At 45.6% G+C, this 19,182-nt stretch overlaps 1 protein-coding gene across 1 annotated transcript; it reads left to right on the top strand.

Annotated features, from left to right (window-relative positions):
- Positions 1-317: 317 nt before the first annotated feature.
- LOC308151161 (Krueppel-like factor 6) lies at positions 318-10,030 on the top strand (the record flags this gene model as incomplete). Its single annotated transcript, XM_080523984.1, has 4 exons — positions 318-419; positions 2,591-3,218; positions 4,834-4,957; positions 9,927-10,030. The coding sequence occupies 4 exons, from the start codon at positions 318-320 to the stop codon at positions 9,976-9,978; spliced, it is 906 nt and encodes a 301-aa protein (XP_080380110.1). The 3' UTR covers positions 9,979-10,030.
- Between the last annotated feature and the right edge of the window lie 9,152 nt (positions 10,031-19,182).

Here is a 19,182-nt window from a genome sequence, read left to right as displayed (position 1 = left end):
CGACCTTATTGGTCGGCATCACGAAAGCGTAACGCGATCACGTGGGGCAGGGCTGGATGGAGGTTTTGAACAGGGAAGTTTACGGTGCGCTGACGGACTTTCAGCGAGTTCTGTGTTTGCTACTGAAGCGAGCAGGCGAGTGAGGAAGAACAACTGCGACTGATCCACTGGAAAGGCGATATACAGCATAGACCATTACAACAGATCATAGGCTACATGCACATATATCGAAGTCACTTGTTTCTTTTTCTAAAGAAAAACACACAGTTTCACTACCTCGATTTTTGGCTATAATTATAGCCGCATCTAGGAGTGAAATGGATGTTATTCCTATGTGCAGCATCTTTCAGGAGCTCCAGATCGTACATGATACCGGATATTTCTCCGCTTTACCATCTCTTGAAGAGTACTGGCAGCAGGTAATTGAACTTCCTTCATTCCTTCATCATTTTGATGGAGATGCGGTCTAAAAATGAACGAGCGTACATTTTACATCTCTGACAATGCGTGCGCAACGGGCACAGCTGAGATCGTGCAAGCTGTCAAGAGCGCAAAGCAAAAAAGTTTATTACTATTTATTTTTTTTACATTTTTTACATTTTTCATTTAACTTACGTCCTCTTTTTCACTTAACCTGTACTCCAATGCAGGTATTATTGCATGGACATTTGCAACGCATATTATAACATTAAGACATGGTTACAGACAGTGTAGTGTAGTGAAATGAATGGAGTTACGATGCGACATTACATTTCAGTAAGTTTCGGTCCATCGCGGATGCATCATCGTAGTTAACAGCATGTTGGTGATTTGAATGGAGTGTGTGTGTGTGTGTGTGTGTGTGTGTGTGTGTGTGTGTGTGTGTGTGTGTGTGTGTGTGTGTGTGTGTGCGTGCGTGTATGTATGCGCGTGTATGTATGCGCGCGTGTGTGTGTGTGTGTGCGCGCGCGTGTGCGCGCGCGTGTGTGCGTGTTGGCGCGTACGTGCTTGTACGCTTGCTGGCTTGCGTGTGTGAGAGAGCGAGAGTGAGTCAGAGAGTCCGAGAGAGAGAGAGAGATTTTGTTCAAAATTGTTTTCCAAACTGCAGCAAACTGTCTGTGTTGAGAATGCATAACAGTTGGATGTTGTTTATGTCGCTGTCGTCGGTAGGTGATTGAAGTGAACTGGCTACTTGGCTGGTCCTTCTGGCTCCGGGCCAGGTTCCCTCTCCGCATGCCTCCTCAGACATTTAAACCTCGTCAGAGATGGGTCCTGATTCCTGCCCAGTTACATTATTAGCGATGGTTACATATAGACCATTGCTTGACTATAACTTGTTTTTAACATTCACTGAACTATTACACAAGAACGTATGGTAACCTAAGTTGTGATGTATGCTGCTAGTATTTTTGGAATTCTTGACAGATTGTCATAGTTTTGACTCAGCAGGTTGCACAATTGGTGTGTGTGTGTGTGTGTGTGTGTGTGTGTGTGTGTGCGCGGGCGCGCGTGTCTGTCTGTGAGTGTGCGTCTGTCTGTGCCTGTGCGTGTCTGTGTGTGTGTGTGTGTGTGTGTGTGTGTGTGTGTGTGTGTGTGCGTGTGCATCTGTGTTGTTGCTGACGTCCACTGGCAGATTGTCACGGCTTGACGGAAGTGTCCTCACTCCTCACTTCCTCCAAAGAGAAGAACCACCCCCCACATCTCACTGTAACTGTTGCTGTTGCAGTATTCATAAGACGAGGCTTTTATGGACTCTCCTGAACCAGACCCACCTCCCTTCCAGTCCCCTAGCGGGCCATGTTATTTCTAGCTGTGCCACAGAATGCATTATTAAATCCACATTACGTTGAATAATTGATAGATTTAAAAGATCTACAAGCACTTCGCCAACCCACTGGAGAGGAGGGCTCTGTAGCATGCACGCTGATGTGACCAGTGCGCATGACTGTCATATCTGGGGGGGGGGGGGGGCGGCGGCATGGTGTACTTGTTTTTTTCGAAGGAGGCATGATTTTGTCATGTGCTGGGTAACCTCCTCTGACATCACCTCCGAGGCCAGCCAATAGAACCACTCAGACACCCTCAGCTTCCTGTAGGACATCCCGTGTGGCTCGGTGGGCAGAGCCTGACACCATGGCAACATTAAGATTGCCGGTTCTTTTTTTTTTAAATCTTTTTTTGTTGTTGCTGGGACTTACAAAACCTGTATGCACTCACTGCATTATGTCCCCTTGGATAGATGCATAACACTGGGTGGTTGTTGTATTGAGGCCTATGGGTTCTCTCTCTCTCTCTCTCTCTCTCTCTCTCTCTCTCTCTGTCTCTCTCTCTCTCTGTCTCTCTCTCTGTCTCTCTCTCTTGCTCTCTCTCTCTCCCTTGGTGGGGACCTTCAGTACTCATTCTCCTCATCCCCCCTCTCCTGATCCTCTCCTCTGACTCCCCTCCTCCCCCTTCCCCCTTCCCCCCCTCAGACTCTTCCCCAGGGCCTTTCGGCGAAAACGACGATAATGTTCTCTGTCAGAATCGACCCCGGTTGAAACTAGCGTTAAAATAACGTTCTAAATAAATAAAGGGACTCACCCCCCCTCCTCTCTCTCTCTCTTTCCACCAGACATGCCTGGAGCTGGAGCGCTACCTGCAGAGCGAGCCGTACGTCACGACGGCCACGGACCTGAAGCTGGAGTCCCAGGGGGGCGACCTCTGGAGTAAGCTGATCCTGGCCTGCGGGGACGCCAAGTCGGCCGAGTCGGACCCCAAGAGCGGCCCCCCCCACGCCCAGGGGCCGGACGCCCAGCGCCAGGAGCAGCTGCAGCACCTGGAGGGGAGCAGCTTCCACTCGGACGCCAGCAGCGAGGCCTCCGACAGCTCCGAGGAGCTCTCCTCCCCGACCCTGGACTTCTGCTCCAACCCCCTGGGGGGGGATGTCCTGGAGGACGAAGGCGAGCCGGAGGACCACCTGGGCTCCACGCTCATCGGCACCCCGCCGTCCTCCCCCGAGGCCGGGTGCAAGGAGGCGGGGGGCACCCAGGTGTGGAGGGGCCTACAGACTGTGTTGGGACACTCGCCCGGGAAAATACGGACAGTGGGGGCCGGACGCACGGGGGAGAAGGGGGGAAGCTTGGCCAACGGGGAGGCCTCGTCGGACGGGAGAAGGCGGGTCCACAGGTGTAACTTCAACGGGTGCCGGAAGGTGTACACGAAAAGCTCCCACTTGAAAGCACACCAGCGCACACATACAGGTAAGGCGGCAGGGGGGGGGGTCATACAGTTGGGTTTAAGATGGTGTGATTGTACCCTCACGTCAACATTGCTGCCGCAGCGTTTCGACAACCTTGGGTTGAGAGTTGTAAACACAGCTGGTCGGGCGGTCGTTTCTTTTTTACAGCAGTTTCCTCTTCAGACGAATTGACCGAAAACGTTTCGGACGGCATTTTGTAAAAAGCCCCTTTCTTGATTAGTTCCCCATGTGATTATTAGGGTTCATCTGAGTTAATGCCGCTCCCAAAGTGATAAAAATGCCCCCTGCATGCTTGGCATATCACCTCCAGACACGCTGTCTAAACTGTGACCTAATTCACACAGCAGAACGTGACTTAACAACAAGGGGGAGGAGGAGGAGGAGGTGGAGGAGGAGGTAGGGGGGGTGGCGGCAACCCTTTGTGGGCAGGGCCAGAGAGAATGAGGATCTTCCAAAAACAGATCCCATTTCACCATGGAAAAAAAAATCTTAAGTCGGGTGGGAATCTGACATTTCGGCTACTGTCATCCGCGAGGGGGTTAGCCCGGGAGCACATTCTCCCGTCAACTCCGACCCCTGCCAGCCAGCCTGTTTACAGCTGTCCCGAACGTTCTGGAACACCAGCGATAGCTGGCGCATTCCAGTCATTCCAGGCTAACGACGTTACGCGGCTAATGGAATTTTCGACCATTAGAAATAGCCTGTTCACTTGTTCTCCTCACCCCCCCCCCCCACCCCCCCCGGCATTTCATAAACACATTTCCTGCTTCTTCAACTCCCTACAGCTGCACAACACAACACCACATTGCTTTAAAGTCTGATGTTGCTTCTCCATAATAACTTGAACATGAAGTAATTATACTTTATAGTGCTGTATTATATTGAATTGTGTTATATGTTTTTGGTATTATACTACAGTATAATACCAAAAACATATAACACAATTCAATATAATTAGGGATGCTCCGATCTGGATTTTTGGGGCCGATAGTACCGATCACCGATTTTTTTCCTCAAGATCAACCGATACCGATACCGATTTTTAAAAAAATACATAACTGTAGGCCTACTGACTGGATAGCCTACATATTTTTTGCTTTTTAGACAAAAGTTTTGATCCATTAGGCACCAAGCAAACGCAGACCCATTTTTATGGCATAGTAAAGGTCTGGCCTATCACCCAGTTAGGGCCTGAAGCCCAAGTCAGTCGATATGGCTGTATAAAAGACATCATAAACGTGGCCTTCATGGTTTACATACTGTTACGTCCTCCTATGTTTTCTGTTCAGTTATCTGTCTTCCCCAGGAAAGGAAAAAAAAAAAAAAACGGTTTTTGCGATCGGCCATTTTTGCCGATCACCGGTCGAGTCATTTGGAGTGAAATCGGCCGATTTAAATCGGTGCCCGATAAATCGGAGCATCCCTAAATATAATAATAATAATAATAATAATAGTGCTGTATTACATTGAATTGTGTTGTGTTATATGTTATTGTATTATACTTTATTGTAGCACCTGACTCGACAGAATGTTTTGAATGTTGTTCTGTTATGCAAATGCTTTTTGTTGTCGTGATGAACGGTGGTGATAACGTCTTGTGATGTGTGTGTGTGCAGGTGAGAAGCCGTACAGGTGTTCGTGGGAAGGTTGTGAGTGGCGCTTCGCCCGGAGCGATGAACTCACCAGGCACTTCAGGAAACACACGGGGGCCAAGCCGTTCAAATGCAGTCACTGTGACAGGTGAGCGTGTCTGTGCGCACGTGTGTGTGCGTGTGTGCGTGTGAGTGCATGCGCCCGTGTGTCTCTGTCTGTCTGTTTTAGTTGCTTTTCATCCATTCACTCACTGGATTCATTCATTCATTCACAAGTGGAATAACAATGACTTGATCAGTTCTCACCTGGGACATGAATTGCAGATGGTTTATTATCTTTTATCAACTCTAAAACCTTATTTTCCCTCTTCTCCCCCACTACCTACTTGAACTCTGCACTGCTCCATATCTGAACCATATTGCACACCATATTGATTGATTGATTGAGAATGTTTATTTTGGTCCCTTATAGGGCTGCAACAACGAATCGATGAAATCGATAAAAATCGATAATGACATTCGTTGGCGACGAATGCCATTATCGATTCGTCTTTTTTATTATTATTTTTTTTTCCGTTTTTTTTTCGGGTTTTGTTTCCATAACAAACCTACTTCCTGTTGACGCCACGCTGTCTTGCGGCCGGTGTAGGCATCGCGAATCATAGCGAATCATAGCGCTACCTATGGCCGGAAAGGGCAGAACCTATGACCGGAACCGGAAAAGTGGGGAAATGCAGAGTGAAGCTGTCTGCTGTCTGCTGTCAGGACATGCTAGTGAGTTATAGGGCTGCAACTAACGATTATTTTGGTAGTCGACTAATCTGTCGATTATTTTTTCGGTTAGTCGCGATTAGTCGTGTGGCTTTTCGCTGCGCGTAAATGGCGACGCAGAAGCATAAATCCGGCTTAACTAGCTATCTAACCTAACGTTACGCCAAGCTACAGCTGCTCACAGAGCTAGTTGATTGGCTAGCTAGCATTGCTGGCTAGACTACAGACAGCTCACTAGTAGGCTACGCTTGGCGCTGTTTATCTTACAGACAGCTCGCGGGTGGACTCAACATAATTGAAATAGCATTCACTTATCAAGCATCATTCATGATCATCCACCATGACTACCTGGTATTTTAATAGCGACCACCCCTCACTTCATTTCATCTCGCGTTCTCCTGGCTTCAACATGGAAAACCCCTGCTATGTAACGTTACATACAAGCGCCTCTGTCTGTCACACGCGTGCCACAGGGCAAATAAATTAATAGCACAAACGCTCATAGCATGTACAGCCCTGTCCATGAGACGTTGTTTTCCAACATGTAACAGTAAAGCTAACATAAACATTACGACCCTAACAATATAACGTTAGCCAGTTGGCTAACAACGTTAGCTAAAACTTACCCAGCTGATTCTTGCATGGCTCCCGTTTATTTTTATTTTTTATACGATTAGTCGACACTAAAATTCCACGTCGGCGAGTTTTTATGATCGACGTCGTCGATTATGTCGACTAATCGTTGCAGCCCTAGTGAGTTAGCTAGCAGGGTTAGCTCGCTGCTGCCGCTAGCTGACTGTCACTACGCTGCTCGTCCAGCTGTAGTCTGCGTAGCTGTGCTGAGAACCAGAGCAGTAACTATGTTTCTATAGAGGAGGGTTACACTAACTATGTTTCTATAGAGGAGGGTTACAGCTAACTATGTTTCTATAGAGGAGGGTTACAGCTAACTTCCTATTGTTTTATTATAGAAGTCCTGCTGGGCTCAGCCCTTCCATGGTCTCCTGCTCTCCATGCAAATGCGTTAGTGTGAGTTCTGGCGAAGCGTCAGCTAAATGACTGTAGGGCTGCCACAAACGATTATTTTCATAGTCTACTAGTCACCGATTATTTTAACGATTAGTCGACTAATCGGATCATAAATTACAGCTTATCGCACAATTACTCAATCGCTCTTATTTAGCTATCATCTTCTAAATCAGCTTCTAAATTTAGCTTGAAGTTGTTAGTTGTTGTTTTAGGCATGTGCTAACTAAAAATAAAGACAATTAAAATGATTGTTCACTCAAAAATTTATATTTTAATGAACTTTGCAGATTTATTTCTGGCATCACTTGCATGTAATGTAATGTAAAGAGTAGTAGAGGGTGCAAACTGCTGAGTAAAATGAGGTAGGCTAGGCACTAGGCAACCAAAAGAATACAAAACAAAAATAAATACTTGTACAGAGTACAAAAGTTTTGCTTTGCTTCACTCATCTCATAGTAGAACGCGCCTTCTTAGCACTGTAACGTTAAGACAACATTTTTAGCTATTTGATAAGTATCGCTTTGATGACAACGTAACATAATGTAAGAAGGCTTTTAACGTAACGATATCGTTAGCCAATAACAAGCTAACTAGCTTACCGAGACGAGCCATCGTCTTCCTCGTCATCTGCCACAACGTGCTTCCTTTTTAGATGCTCGCGCATCATAGACGTGCTGCCATGATAAGCGAGTTCAGCTTTGCAAATTTTACATTTTACATTCTTTTTTTCAACGTTGTGGTTGAAATGCTCCCACACTTTAGAGGTACGAGGAGAGGAAGACATTTCTCTGTTTGTTTTTCCGGGGAAGTCACGTGTGCCCCGGATGACCGACACTGCGCATGTACATCAAAGACACTGGGAGACGCTAGCCAGTGGCAGCTTCAGGGAAGAAAAACGAATGCTTATCGAATGAAATGAATGGTCTTTATTGTCATTGATATAGTACAGGTACCAAACAACGAAATTTGGGAGGGGGGGCTCCCCTGGTGCTAGGATCTATTTTTATTTTTTTAAATCAGCTCCAAAAAAACATGCGACGACGTCGATTACCAAATATGTCGGCGACGATTTTGGTAATCGACGTCGTCGCGACTAGTCGACTAATCGTGGCAGCCTTAAATGACTGTAATGTAATGCGATAGCCAGTGAGTGTTTGCTCGCATTCATGAATTCAATATTGCATGACAAGTGTATTTAGCTAGCTGGCTAACGTCAGTGGTAGAGCAGAGGTGATAAGCTAAAGGCTAGCTAGTGGTAGCCTACCAAGCTACCCGTGAGTTAGAGTGAGGCACTGACTGTAGCCTAGCCTATTGTATGGAGTGAGAGGACACATTGCATTGTTTTGGAGCATATCTGTTATATAAAAACATTAGTGTCTTGTCTGTAGCCTATATTGCACTTTGGGTTACTGACCTTTACATTAAGCAAAGTTATTACCTAAAACAATGCATGTATTGAGCTAGAGTTCAACTACTTTATTGAAACAATCTACCGCCATAGTCCATGGCCTGTTGTTAAACCTATCTGATGTAGCAAAGCCTTTTTTATTTATATTATTTTTTATTAATACTTATTCATTTTGCACATGTATATGTATAGGCCTGGCTGATTTAGAAAACATAAAATAACATTTGCAAAATAAATCTTTTTTAATAAAAAAAAAAAGAAATCCGATTAATCAAAAAAATAATCGGCAGATTAATCGATTATCAAAATAATCGTTAGTTGCAGCCCTAGTCCCTTATACAATTCATAATACAGATATAAAAATGCACACAGTCACAATGTGTAACACCAGGACTAGGGATGCACCGAAATGAAAATTCTTGGCCGAGGCCGAAGCCGAATTTAAGGAAACACTTGGCCGAATACCGAATACCGAATGTGTATCGGCAGTTTTTAATTTTATCATTGCATAAACTAAATACATTTTGCTTTTTATTCATGCTTCTCAAAGAAAGAAATTGAGATTGAAAAAAAAGAACTTTTATATATAACTTATTATAACTAATTATCGTGGGATTTAATCTCTACTGCTTTCCAGGGTTCAAGTTAATGATATTCATGATTTGTCTCTACATAGGCTTCAGAAAGTATTTAGACCCCTTCACTTTTTTCAAATTTTTGAATAGATTTGCCATCAATCCACACACAGTACCCCATAATCTAAGTAAAAACGTTTTTTAATGTTTGCAAATGTATTAAAATGTAAATACAGAAATACCTCATGTACATAAGTATTCAGACCCTTTGTCACTCTTAAAATTAGGTCAAATGCTAAATGTCTTCAACAAGTCATTCAACAAGTTGAATTGAGTCCACCTGAGTGTAAGGATAATAGTTCATGTTATTTCAGAATGAATATCTTTTGTTTTTATAGTCTCTGGTTTGCATAGAAACCACCGCATGATACAGCTGCATGTCATAAACTCGTGTAGAACAGCTGGGAGTCTGAATATGTTTTCAACAAGGCAACAACTCTGCTTCTTCCGCTACGACTGCTAAGCTAACTAGCTAGATGAGTGTAAGGTTGCGTTCGTAAAGTCGCTCTGAGAGCGCTGGAGCGCACACTGGGCCCGACGTCATAGAGAAACCGAGTCATTTGATTGGACGAGAGGCATTCCACGAGTGCTGATCGGACTTCCTGAGTGAATTTACGAACGCAGCCAGTTTTGAAAGCGCGTCGCCTCGCGCCGCGCGCCTGTTGAGAGTTATATTTAATTGTATTGCGTCATCAAAACACGGCCACTATTCGGTGGTAAACATTCGGTGTTTTCACACATTCGGCCGAATACCGAATGTGCTTTATTTTGCGATATTCGGCCGAATACATTCGGTGGCCGAATGTTCGGTGCATCCCTAACCAGGACCAAAAAGGTGTAGGCTGAAGCCATGGCTTGACAGCCATGACAGTGTGTTACGTCTCACTGAAACCTGCACAGCGTTTTTGCACAACCTGACTATTACTTGAACTTCCCGTGATGTTGATTACATTAATAATGTTGATATGCTGACTGGCACTCTGCTGCTATTACTTTATTCTATTACTGTTGATCTGCATTCTGCTGCTACTACTTTATTCTATTATGGCTGATTTGCATTCTGCTGCTATTGCTACTGTTGTGTTGACGCTATCGCTGCTATTGTTGATTTGAGCTTTTCTATCCTGCTTATTTTATGATTGATTTTGGATTCTGCTGCAATGCCAATGTCGAATGAACCTGAACCCAAGAATGTTACTCTGTATACCTGTACATTGATGTCATAAAAGCAGATTATGATTCTGAATCTGATTGTGATTCTGATTCTCCTCCAGGTGTTTCTCTCGTTCTGACCATTTGGCGCTCCACATGAAGAGACACATCTAAGTGCGGGAGACGGACGGACGGAGGGAGAGAGAGAGCGAGGGAGGGAGGACCCTGAATGACCCGAGAGGAAGCTGAGATGGAGGGAGGAGGAGGAGGAGGAGGAGAAGGAGGAGAGAAGGAGGAGGAGGAGAGGAGAGGAGAGGAGAGGACAGAACCGGGCAGTGGGTTCCAGGGGAAGCAGGCCATATTTTTGCACCACACTTAGTGCCTCCAAAAGCCTGGCCGAGGAGAGGAGGTCAACACATACAGAAAGAAAGAACAATCGCGGATGAAGGAGAGGAAAGGAGGGAGAAAAAAAAAGAGAGAAAATATCAGAGAGAGGACAAGGAAGAGAGAGACTGTCTGTGTGGTGTTGTGGAGCCCCTGGACCTGGAGACACACAGCACCGTCTGTCACACCACTGCAATAACACAGTGTGTTACCGGTTTGTGAGCTTGTGGAGGGAGAATGTGTGTGTGTGTGTGTGTGTGTGTGCGCGTGTGTGTGCGTGTGTGTGTGTGCGCGTGTGTGCGTGTATGTGTGTGTGTGTGTGTGTGTGTGCAAGCGATTGAATGATGTCAAGGGGGGTGATGTGTGCTGGTCGGTTTGATACGTCTCGTGGTCATGAGTGAATGAATGCAAGCGATGGTGTTTTTGCGGCTGGGTTTGGCAGCGTGTGTGTGTGTGTGTGTGTGTGTCGGGGTGTCCGTTTGAGAGAGAAAGAGAGCGCCCCCTTTCTGAACGGAGGAGATGGTGTGTGTGTGTGTGTGTGTGTGGGGAGGGGGGGGGGGTTAGCGATGATTGGTGCAGCTATTAAATGTGCAATGTATTATTACGTAGCTCGTCTCAGAAGTGCGAGCTACGAGAGCTCATCCTGTTGTCCGTTGTGTTAAAGCTCTATTGTATCTTATGGTTGTACACAACCATGTCTTCATTATAAACAGTTACAACTTGCATGGGTCTTGGGGTTCGTCCGCTCAATCACTTATGGAGCGGAGGACCCCGATAGAGAGGCTGGTAGCTACGCCAGGGGAGGCCGGCGGAGGTAGAAATCGGGAGGACGGGCGGACGGGTCTCGTCGTAACGGAGGGGAACGAGGAACGTGGCGTTCGATACTGTCGCGCGTCCGGTTTCCGTGCGTGACGACGAGGCCCGAGGGCCCCTCCTCCGAGGTTTTCCGACGTCCACCAGCCCCCCCTGCCGGCTACAGATATGTTACTCAATATCACAGTATTGTACAGAACAGAAGAAGCATTGGATGTGTTTTTTTTTCTCCTGACATCTATGCTAGCGGGCCCGCCTCTGAGTCTGAACGCCGTTACTGCCAGGAATCTGCTTTGGTGTTATGTTCAAAACATATACATCATAATAAACTCTATCCCAAGGGACGGTAAGCACGTCGAACACACAGCTATCTATCTCACACGCGAAGCATTGGCAGTGCATTCTGAGCGGCAGGCGCTACGCTAGTGTGGACGTTGGCACACAGACCAATGTTTTTGATCTGATTTCTTCTCGTTTTTTTTTGTATGTGTTGGAGATACCACTATTGCTTGGCAACTGTCTTGAATCTTGATCGAGGACATGGGATAGTCACACTCGTCTCTATTCCTTTTGAACTGTTTTTTTTCTTCCGTTTTCTTTTCTTTTCTTTTCTTTTCATCTCGTCTTTTCTATCTGTAAATGCACTGTTGACCTTATTGATGCCTTATGTAAGTGGCCTTGTCCAGTAAAAAAAAAAAAAAAAAAAAAACTGATCGCTCACACAGGGGGGATGGGCTGAAATGCAGTAGTGCGTGTTTGATTGAATAGCTTTATAATCAAGGCTCCGGTCCATATGTACGCACCTTTTTTGCCCTGGCTTAGAAAAACAGTCTCTAAAAAAGACCCTCTTGAATAAAAAGAAAAGTCAGCTTTATAATAATAATAATAATAATATCATTATTATAATAATTATTATAATAACTGCCATTTTACATTTCTGTGCATCATTTGTCAACATTCAGTACGTTCAGTATCTTATCTTATCAATCCGGACTAGACTAAATCATGTTTTTTCAACAACAACAACAACAACAACAAAAAAGACCTTGATCTAAGACAGAATTGTAAAAGCACTTGAGAAACAATTCGATGTGTAATGGTTTGCTACTATGTAGTATATGACGTGTGATCCCCTCTCTAGGTGCACCTTCAAGTAGAATGTGATGATGCTGATAAATTCCTTTCAAAAGGTACAGAGTCCTCCTGCTGCAGGGTCGGTGACAGATATGTGACGAGAGCCTGAGACACCAAGGCCGCGGCGGCAAGTTACGATTTATTGCAAATGACCCGTTCTGTTCAGGGCCCGGGGTCTGCACCGTACGGCCATGCTGCCAAGAACCACGACGCTCTGTCTTGTCTCACCTGAGGAGCGCCGGAAACCCCAATTTCTTATCTTGATTTATCGTCGGGCTTTAGGTTAGGTGTTAGGTTAGGTGTTAGGTTAGGTGTTAGGTTAGGTTAGGCTTTAGATTAGGCTTTAGGTTTAGGTTAGGGTTAGGTTAGGCGTTAGGTGTTAGGTTAGGCGTTAGGTTAGGCGTTAGGTTAGGTGTTAGGTTAGGGTTAGGCTTTAGATTAGGCTTTAGGTTTAGGTTAGGTGTTAGGTTAGGTGTTAGGCGTTAGGTTAGGGTTAGGTTAGGCGTTAGGTTAGGGTTAGGTTAGGCTTTAGATTAGGCTTTAGGGTTAGGTTAGGTGTTAGGTTAGGGTTAGGTTAGGCGTTAGGTTAGGGTTAGGTTAGGCTTTAGATTAGGCTTCAGGGTTAGGTTAGGCTTTAGGTTAGGCTTTAGGTTAGGGTTAGGTTAGGCATTAGGTTAGGCATTAGGTTAGGCGTTAGGGTTAGGTTAGGCATTAGGTTAGGCTTAAGGTTAGGCTTTAGGGTTAAGTTAGGGTTTAGGCTTTAAGGCCTTTGAGTCAGGTGACTGGTCAGGGGTTAGGGAGTTAAGAGTGAGGGATAGTGTTTTAAAAATGACTACAGTAGGGGAGAGAGAGTTGTACTTCCTTGTTTGGCAGCATGGCCGGATGGTGCCGGTGTCCTGAACTGTTAAAAGCTTCTCTAGCATGACAGAGTTCAGATGGCTGTGGTTGTTTATTGCTTACTGACCTAATTGGACCGCCTAGTTGTAACCCGGCCGTCGTACAGTGGCTTCAATCTGCTCGACTGAAACGACGAGAGATCCAAAGTCGTCCCTTTTAAATTGTGAATATGGAAATCATGCAAAAATATACAGTATGCGTGTGATGTTAATAAAGAGAGATTTTGTAAAGAAGCTTATATTTTGCAGGGTAAGGGACCAAATGAATTAGGTTGTGTAGTGTACGTTTATATGGGAAACAATAAAGACAAGACAACACGTTTAACTTGACTGAGTATCAATGGCGTATGACACACTTTACAGAAGCAAGACAGTTTGGAGCGCTGAGAAGTTCCGGTCCTTTGAATCGTCAGCCAACTTTGACTTTCAGGTGTTAGACCAGACCAGACACACGTTTGTTTGTAAATCAACCCTTCGATTTCTTATCACACAGATGTTTCAAAAAAACAAAACGAAAAAAAAAACTTGACTCTAACTAAAGAATATCTTTATTGAAAAAATAAAAAATGAAATGAAATGATGAGGTTTTATTTTTGTTTGTTTTATGGCATAACAAAGTCTTTTTATTTGAAATTGTTTTGTAAAATAGTTATTTCTGTATGAATGTATTTTTTATTGGAATAATGATAAAGAAGATTTATCAAATATTTTGTGTTATTTTGTTATTATCGTTTCTTCCATCCTGTCTTCCACACGGGCCGATACTATGTGTGATACTATGTGTCAAACAATCCTATGAGGTCACGCATTTACACAACCTAGGGTTTGTTAACACCATGCTCTACCAACTGAACCACAGAGGAACGTCATGTCTCACATAACACTCTAAGAGACCGTGGTTAGATAACAATGACAGGTGTCTCTCTCTCTCACACACACACACACACACACCCTAGATTCCTCTCATGTTTATCATACCTACCCTATAGATTACTAGGCTAAGTTTCACATTCACAGGGGCTGAGGTATTGAAGTCACAGCCCAGCACAATGACAGTGTTATCCTCCTAGACTAGAGTGAAGACTTCAGTGGAAGCAGAAATCAGAGGACGGAGGTGTTGGATACCGTTCCTCATTCCGTTCCATGCATTACAATGAGCCCGTCCTGTGATTTCTACCTCCACCAGCCATGTGAGGCATGCCATGCACCCCAGTCTTACTACTAAACATCGTCACGTATGTTAAGTCCGTTGTTGGCTGTCAAAACGACAGACAAAGACAGACAGTAGAAATGTTCAGTTACCGATAGCTAAGCTACGTCTCTACCGAATGTCACAGTGAGCTAGCATCGCTCCCAGAGATAATCTACGGTACGATCAACTTTATTGTCGCAAACGATAATAGTCATGGACACACGGTACTGCTGTATAAACTATTAAAATCAGCATAAACATACAGTAGGCTACCAGTCAAAAATGTGGACACACTTCTTTCTTTTTTTGACTGGTACTGTACACTTTATTACACCTTCTTCTTCATTCAGGTGGTGTAATGGTGTGGGGAATGTTTTCTTGGTACTCTTTGGGCCCGTTAATACCAATCAATCATGGCTTGAATGCCACAGCCTATTTGAGTATTGTTGCTGACCATGTGCATCCCTTCATGGCCACAATGTACCCATCTTCTAACGGCTACTTCCAGCATGAGAAAACATCAAGCCACAAAGTCGTGGCCTTTCCATTCACCGGATCGAAATCCAATAGAACACCTTTGTGAGGTGGTAGAACAGGAGATTCACAGCTTGAAAATGCACCTGAAAAATCTGCGAGATGCAATCATGTCACCATGGACGAGAATCAAAGGAATGTTTTCAACATCTTGTGCGATCAATGCCTCGAAGACTGCTTCTGTTTTGAGGCTGTCGATAGTACATTCCATTCAACAACTTTGTGCACTGGTCAATCGTACACCTAAAAGCTATTTCATATTGAATGTATGTTGTACTTTCATGAAGCTGTGTGTGCTCCTGGGCTCTCAGGCTACGGCAGTGTTATCATGGGATCATTAGCTACTAAGCAGCATGTCATTCATCTGCATTTCAAACTGACAGAGTGCCACCTCAGCAGTAAAAGCACATCCAGGTTTTCGAGGCCTACCAGTCGAACAAGATCTTCAGAAAGCCCCAAGGACCCACCCCCCCCGCCCACCCACACACCCACCCACCCACACACACACACACACACACACACACACACACACACACACATCATCCTCCCACCCCCCAGGCCTAGACCCAACCTCCCCTCCCCCATCCCCCTCCCCCACATGACTCCTCCTCCATCTTGCTCCTAAGACCCCAAGGACGCAGGGCTGCTTGTTAAAACAGGAGCAGGACTACAGGTCAGTGACCTAGCAATGGAGATGCTAGAGGCTAAAGGTCAATGGACTAGCCGTGGAGATGCTATGCTAAAGGTCAATGGCCTAGCCATGGAGATGCTAGATGCTACGCCATTAACCTCCTGGTATTCTGGAGTCCTCTCCCTGACGTAGCCCCCCTGAGTGCCCATTCAAAGTGGAGGCTGAGTGGAGGGAGGAACAGGAGAAACGGGCTCTTTGGAACGACTGGAACGGAATGAGGAATGGTATCCAACATGTGTTTTGATCCCACTCGTCATTCCATTCTATTCATTACAACGATTCTCCGATTTCTACCTCCCACAGCCTCCACTAAATCATGACCAGGTGATGACATCTACGGTAGCTTCTATTTAACTCGAAAGGTTTGTTTAGGCTGAGAGACTGTGAAATGATCGTGGTGTGTGTGTATGACGTACAGTAGATTACATGTTTACCTCAAGATGACTGTAAACATCATTATCCTCATCCATTAAATTGATACCTCATCACCCGTCTCAACCCACACACTTGTGTGGTGGTTCTCTGAGGGAAAATCTCACACACAAACCCACACACGGACACACACACACACACACACTCACACACACACACACACACTCACACAGACGCACTTATACACTTACACACGCATGTACGTACGCACGCACACACACACACACACACACACACACACAGGCAGTTATAGAGTCCGGGGGGACGGGGGGCTGAGGTTTGATACTACGGGCCCTGTGGTTGGAGGAGCTGATTGATGGATGGATGAGCATTCCTCAGCAGTGTCCTGCCCCCCGCCCCCCCCTCCACACCTCCTCCCCTCCCCCCAGTCTTGTCCTGTGATGTACAGGCTCATTACCACGGGCTCTTCATAAAAGCACCCATTATCCATTCACACACACACACACACACACACACCGCACTTTGAACTCGCTGAGGAATCCCCCGTGCCGTGTTTCAGCCGTGTTACGTAACCAGTAGGCCTCCCATAGACCAGCAGGCCCTCTCAGCCAGGCAGTCTGGGGCCGCTGACGGTGTGTTCCACTCTGCCCTCTCTCACACAGACGGTCGGACGATTTCAATCGACGTCGAACGTAAAAAGACGTAAAGAAACGCAGTTTCGCGTGAGCTCGGTAGATTACGAAGGAGTCAGTGGGTGGGCTGGTGGATGAGGTGATGTACTGTGTGGAGTCCGTAGCAGTGGAGGCTGGTGGAGATGGCGTCCTCATTCCATTTCCATGCATTACGATGAGCCCCCGTCCTCCGATTTCTACCTCCACCAGCCTCCCCCTGTTCCGTTATAAACAAAGGGAAACAAAGGTTCTGTAGAATGTGAGTTTTCACATCCAACGGGAGAGTTTTTTCAACAGACTTAGAAACAGTCTTCGATATTATATGGATGGTCAGTGGTTGTGGTGTGAGGTTGGATAGGGATACTGTACTATCAGGGGAGGCTGGTGGAGGTAGAAATCGGAGGATGGGCTCATTGTAATGCACGGAAAACAGAATGAGGAACGGTATTCACAGGTGTTTGACAGCATTCCTCATGCCATTCCGTGCATCACAATGATTGAATCCGATTTCTACCTCCACCAGCCTCCCCTGCTGTACATAGTTGAAGTTGACCATAAGTGATGAATACACACATATACATACTTTCGCATACATCTACTGTATGATTGTGATGAGGGATTCGTAGAGAGTGATATTTGATCCCTTATTCGATAGCTTTTAACCCGCTAACAGCTTTTTCTTTTGTTCACCGAGCTGCACTTAATCAAAGTTGCTGGGCACATACTGTTTTCCATCAACACAGATAAAAGTCTTTTTGAACCACAGATTTGCATGGTTTAACATCGAGCGCAAGAGTAATTGAAAAGACAAGATTGTGTAAGTGTTCGTCAAGGTCGGAGCCGTGTGGAGGAACTTTTCTAAAATTAAACGAAAATCCATACACACCTTTGTCCCCGCTAGGTTGGCTAACTCTATTTGAATGCAGCTGTCACCATGACAACTACTTTCTCTTTACGTGTTATGCCTGTGGGAGGTTTTGGTGTGTGTGTGGGGGGCGGGGGGAGGTTTCACACAGCTTTTTCTAATTTCACAGTATGTGGATATCTCCATTCAGTAATTACATCCTATCCATTCTCATTTTCTGTGTCCAGACAATGTTCCTAAATATATTTGCTCAAAATGTTGCTAACACACACACAGACACACACACACACACACACACACACACACACACACATACAGCACATACACAGACACAGACACAGACACACACACACACACACACACACACACACACACACACACACACACACACAGACACACAGACAGACACACACACTCAAATTCCACTCAAAATCCAATTAAGTCGAGGGATGAATTTTCCTCCAAAACTCTACCTCTCTAAACAAAACGGAGAGACGGAAAAGCAGCATAACAGTTTGTCTCTGGAAAACGCAGCAGTGAGTCTGAACGTCAAAACACTTTGACATGGTGACAAAAGGCAGGGGTAGACCCCAATGTTCCAGACTTCGGAGAGAGGGCGTTATGATGTCACCACCCAGAATGCCTGGGACGGTGCTCGTCCGCGATTGGAGGATACGTTGGAGGTTAGTGGTCAGGAACATAGGAATGGCAGTTAGGAATGCGTTCGGCAATGTGGTCGCCCTTTGGTTCTTCCAGAAAGCTCTGGTTCAAAGGAGACACTTGAAAGAGACGAAGACATTATTCATGCCGACATTTGCATACCCCCAGCAACGGCCAACAGACTCCACTGTGACCACAGCCAACAGACTCCACTGTGACCACAGCCAACAGACTCCACTGTGACCACAGCCAACACACTCCACTGTGACCACAGCCAACAGACTCCACTGTGACCACAGCCAACACACTCCACTGTGACCACAGCCAACAGACTCCACTGTGACCACAGCCAACAGACTCCACTGTGACCACGGCCAACAGACTCCACTGTGACCACAGCCAACACACTCCACTGTGACCACGGCCAACAAGCTGGCTGGACCCGCAAGTCCAACTGCAAATATTTACAACGTCCTACTTCGTAAAGATAAGCATTTAAGCAGATAGCGGCAGTTCTAATAGTATGAGGGATAAGATTAGATATGTACGAAAAAAAAGATCTAAAAACATCTCATATGAAATGATCGGTGGCCAAATTCAAACGTCCTTGTAGCTCAGGGTGCGTTCACGACCCAGGCCGATTTGTAATCTCTAATTACGGTGACGCCGCTGAACTGACGGACATTGAGGACGAAGAGGAGATCAGGGGAGGCTGGTGGAGGTAGAAATCGGAGGACAGGGCTCATTGGAACGCCTGGAACAGAATGAGGAACGGTACCGGGCCTCCCCTGATATCTGGTCTTCATACACATGTGTTTGAGATCATTCCTCATTTCGGCCCGTGCATGACAATGACCTCCGCCAGCCTGCCCTGCCGGATCTATTACAAATGGACAGGATCACCCCTCCGGAACTAATTGTTTTTGTTTTGACAAGATCCCATAGATTATTATTTACAGCCCTCTGGCTTACCCTTCCTCCGAGCTCTAGGGGTCATAGGACTACAAACGGGTTTATCCTAATGTAAACACCTGTCCAGCTAAGCTAATGTTTACCAGACAGATATTTTAACTGTTCGTTTTAGCCTGTTGGGGGACACACCTGAATGAGGAATGGTATCAAACACACGTTTTCTAACCTCCACC

Source organism: Nansenia antarctica, assembly GCF_963989245.1.
Source record: "Nansenia antarctica genome assembly, chromosome: 2".
Lineage (NCBI taxonomy): Eukaryota > Metazoa > Chordata > Actinopteri > Argentiniformes > Microstomatidae > Nansenia > Nansenia antarctica.
Note: the sequence above shows the minus strand (reverse complement) of the source record. Positions and strands in the feature narration are given on the sequence as shown.